At 39.7% G+C, this 4,594-nt stretch overlaps 1 protein-coding gene across 1 annotated transcript in view; it reads left to right on the forward strand.

Moving 5' to 3' along the window:
• The first annotated feature begins 520 nt into the window (after nt 1–520).
• Nucleotides 521–4,594, forward strand: part of LOC107755509 (ectonucleotide pyrophosphatase/phosphodiesterase family member 7-like) — a 4,694-nt gene continuing 620 nt past the window's right edge. The window contains exons 1-5 of the mRNA XM_016572314.1: nt 521–776; nt 1,208–1,353; nt 3,008–3,640; nt 3,728–3,971; nt 4,295–4,418. Coding sequence (XP_016427800.1) covers nt 530–776; nt 1,208–1,353; nt 3,008–3,640; nt 3,728–3,971; nt 4,295–4,418 — 1,394 coding nt within the window. The 5' untranslated portion in view covers nt 521–529. The remainder of the gene's footprint in view (nt 777–1,207; nt 1,354–3,007; nt 3,641–3,727; nt 3,972–4,294; nt 4,419–4,594) is intronic.

A 4,594-nucleotide genomic window follows, 5' to 3' on the forward strand; every position in this document is an offset into this window, starting at 1 on the left:
GATTTTCAATAATGTTTCATACACCTACCTTCAGACAGTGATTTTCTCACAACTGTTAGCCCATGTTTTATATAGACTGTTGGTTCAAGTGCTGTATTAGGTGTGGAGTAGTAGGAAAGAATGGTGAAGCCTGAACTCTAGGTCACCAACAATGATTAACTGATGCTAAATTTTATTCCAAACCAATTTTACAATATAGGTAGTTCACCAACTAGAAACTCACCGTCATATAGCCTGCATTTAATACTATAAGCCATGAACTATAAATGAATTATAAAACTATATGAAAAAGATCTGAGTAATTGCCTGTGCCCTATAACTTCTGATAAGACTGTGCGATAATGCAAGATAACACAAACACGCAATCCATTCCATAAACCTCATTGATAATGTGAACTTAAGTCTGCAAAAACTGATGGCAAAGCACCTAGTCAAAAGAATAAAAAGAGCAAAGAGCAGAGAAATTCATAACCATCAGATGAAAAGCAAGGCTGTTTCTGTGTAAAACAGTAGTAGTGGAATACCTGTCATGTTACTGGCACTGAGCGTTTTGCTGCTTATATTCCCTGCGAATCTCTCTGCTCCAACCAGAGATCGCTGCACCAAAGGCAAAAACAAACTACTGCTGACCATCTTTGATGGGTTCAGGTGGGACTACGACCGAGATGTGGACACCCCAAACTTGGACAAAATGGCTGAGGAAGGAGTTAAGGCAGCATATGTCACTCCACCTTACCTGACCATCACTAGTCCTACACACTTCACCCTGTTATCTGGTAAGGAGAAAAGACAACGATTATTTTTTTAGACTACGTTTTAGATCATTTATGGTTACCCTAAAGCTTAAAAGTCTTATGCCAAATAATAATACATGCCTCAGACTCTTCATATCAAAATAAACTGTTAAATAGCATCTATTGTATCCAACAGTTAAGATTTTTATGATACATTAGTAATTAATCACAACTAATTAATAGCAGTATTTTACAAAAAAAATTACTAAAAGATTTAAATGAAAATGCTTTCATTTGAAATTAATTTCAGATTTTTTATTATAGTTGTTTGTTTTCCATTTTCATGTTTCACCATCTTCTGAAATATGTATGAGGATGGATGTCATTCCATATGTTCAGACACAAAAATGCATACAGATCTCATAGAACCAACAATCTAATGTTTATTTTTATTTAATTCATTTTTTTCCTAGGAAGGTACATTGAGAACCATGGTGTGATTCATAACGTGTGGTTTAACACAACCACACGACAAAGGAAAGAGTACTACATGACGCAGTTTGTGGATGAATATTGGGATAATGGCAGTCTACCCATTTGGATCACTGCTCAAAGACAGGTACATCTCAAACCCCAGACAAAAATACTTAGGTAACATATCATGAAAATCGGACTTTTCCAGGTTTTAAGTGCTATAATCAGGTCCCCGGTGCATCTACCAACCAAGGAAACGTGAAAAAGATTAACCCAGTAACTTACCAAAGTAAGCCTTTTTCTGCAAGCATCTGCGAAAACGAGCGCGTCTGATTTAGCTCCCTTGGTGACGTTGCAAAGAGATGCCATTATAATATTACCGCCCCTTAATCTGTAAATTTCCAACCACTGCGCAGTCATTTTGATTTCGCAAGCGACAACGGTGTAACTTACTAGCTCTAATGCCATGGCGAAAGTTTGAGCAAAACATACTAACTGTTGTGCCTTTGTCTGCACAGACCAGCACAGAACACTATTTAGATCTAAAATAAACATGCGATTTATTTCCCAGCTGTTTATTCTGTCCATGTGCTTTGGATGTGTGCTCTCAGAAAACCTAATATCAGAAGTTTAAACTCATATGTTTATCACCGCATGATTTCAGCGCGATAAACATGATAATCACAATCATAACAGATGTTTTTAGCAGGTCCGAGCTGTAATGGCGCAGCTCTATTCTGGAAAAGGTGGCGGGGACCAGCAACTCATTTGCATTTAAAGAGACAGGCCCGAAAAACAGGAGAAGGGTATAACTGCAGCCCGGAGATCTCCAAATGGGGGCGTCTACTTGAAAAACAGCGTGTTTCTGCTTCCACTCAGGCCCTGTCCACATGAACGCGGTTATTTTTAAAACCGCAGCTTTTTCTACACAGTTAGGCCGTTCGTCCACACGCAAACTCAGCACCAGTTCACTGAAACCAAACATTTTTGAAAACGCCTGCCAGGGTGAAGATTTTCAAAAACTCTGGTTGCAGTGTTATCGTGTAGACAGCGAAACTGGAGTTTTTGGCTTGTGATGTCGGCGCCTGCGCTGTTATCTCCGCCTACTGGAAACCTTTTCAGGCTTCTGATAGGCCAACATGACTGTACAGTTGAGATTATATCGCTACCTGTTGGGTTTGGCATGCTCTTGACAGTGCTTCATAGCATGCGTTTGCGTTTTCATGTGGACGGAGATTTTTTTAAAAACGGAAGAAGGAAAAGCCAGGGTGAAGATTTAAAAAAACTCTGGTTGCAGTGTTATCGTGTAGACAGCGAAACTGGAGTTTTTGGCTTGTGATGTCGGCGCCTGCGCTGTTATCTCCGCCTACTGGAGACTTTAAGGCTTCTGATTGGCCAACATGGCTTTACGGTTGAGGTTATATCGCCACCTGTTGGTTGGCATGCTCCTGACAGTACTTCATAGCATGCGTTTGCGTTTTCATGTGGACGGAGATTTTTTTTAAACGAAAGAAGGAAAAACTCCGTTAATAAAAACACCCGTGTACGTGTGGACATGGCCTCAAAATAGGTATTTTCAAAATGATATAATAAATGATCTGTGGAGTATTTTGAGCTGAAACTTCACAGACACATTCTGGGGACACCAGAGACTTATATTACATATTGTAAAAAGGGACATAATATGTCTCCTTTAAGTTATCATCTTTGAAATCTATGTTAAGAGCAAGTTACAATAGCAGACCACCATAATCTTTCTGGAGATTTCTGTACACTAAATCTTATGTGCCTTTTCTTAGGGTCTTAAAACAGGATCTTTACACTTCCCTGGCACTGCGGCCTCTTACCAGAAAGAAACAATTCAGGTGAGAGAGGTAGAACCAAGAGCCTATGACTACACCAATGAGACGGCATGGAGGGAAAATGTGGATAAAGTCATGAAGGAATGGTTTAAAGATCAAGACTTAGACTTTATCAGTTTGTATTTTGGCGACCCAGATGAAACTGGCCACAAGCATGGGCCCGATTCTTCTGAGCGCCGTGAGGCAGTCAAAAAAGTTGACCGAACTGTGGGCTACATACGGGAAACTGCTGAGAAACACGGACTCAGCGACCATCTGAATATAATCATCACAGCTGACCATGGCATGGCCACCGTGTTTAAAGGAGGGCAAGTAAAAGAAATAGTTCTCACTGACATTCCAGGGTTCTCTTACAAAGATCTGCAGTTCCACCTGTTGGACTATGGACCTTCTGCGATGCTCTTGCCCAAAGAAGGGATGCTTGACAAGGTTTATCAAGCCTTGAAAGGAGGTCATCCAAGCCTTCACGTTTATAAAAAAGACGACATGCCTGCTCGACTGCATTACTCCAAACATCCACGTATCCTACCCATCGTTCTTTTCGCAGACCCAGGATATGTCATCAATGGGGTGAGGATTCAGTAAACACCTATAATGGACAGAATAAACAATAATGCATGGAAAACATTATGCTATATGTTCTAAATGTTCTTCCAGTTTTACCCACTTCAGACCAATAAAGGGGAGCACGGCTATGACAATGAGGACATGGACATGAAGCCTTTCTTCAGGGCAGTGGGACCAGATTTCCACAGAAACTTGTTGGTTGGACCATTTGAGACCGTTAATGTTTACCCTCTAATGTGCCACTTACTGGGGATAAAGCCAGAAATCAATGACGGGTCACTGGATAACACCCGACACATGCTGATATCCAACGGAGAGTCATGTGATTCTGGAGGTAGATCCAAATAAAAGTTTTTCAACTGTTTCTAAATTCAAGAAAATAAAAGTGGTTTGTTGACTGGCAAATATTTATTCATCATGCTGGCATTTGGTCCCATTTAGTCTATAATATAAAACATAATATCTGTGTTGCCCGTAAGAGAACTTCTGAGTTAGCATGATAAGATATACAGTAGGTGCCTCTCTTTAATCCTATATTAATTACATTAACATACAGTACACTGCGAACCAATTCATCTTATCATCAATGACATAACTTTCAGGTCAATCAATAAAAGAATTTAATTCGCAATACTTTTTTCCCCCTTTTTCTCACAGACGTTGCCGAGTCGAGTCTTCAGAATGCGTTCATTGGTCTTGCTGCTGTTGCTGTATTTTTATTGCTTGTGTTTGTGGTTGTTACATCCTACAACGGATATAAAAGATGCAACATTAATCCAAAGTACGGCACAGAGCTACATTAAAGGGGTCATATGATGTTTTTTTAAAGATCATTATTTTGTGTATTTGGTGTAACAGAATATGTTGACATGCTTTAATGTTCAAAAAACTGATTATTTTTCAAATACTGTACATTATTGTAGGTCCTCTATGCCCCGCCTCTCTCAAACGCTTCGT

This window comes from Sinocyclocheilus rhinocerous, unplaced genomic scaffold, assembly GCF_001515625.1.
Source record: "Sinocyclocheilus rhinocerous isolate Xijiao unplaced genomic scaffold, SAMN03320098_v1.1 scaffold140, whole genome shotgun sequence".
Taxonomy (NCBI): domain Eukaryota; kingdom Metazoa; phylum Chordata; class Actinopteri; order Cypriniformes; family Cyprinidae; genus Sinocyclocheilus; species Sinocyclocheilus rhinocerous.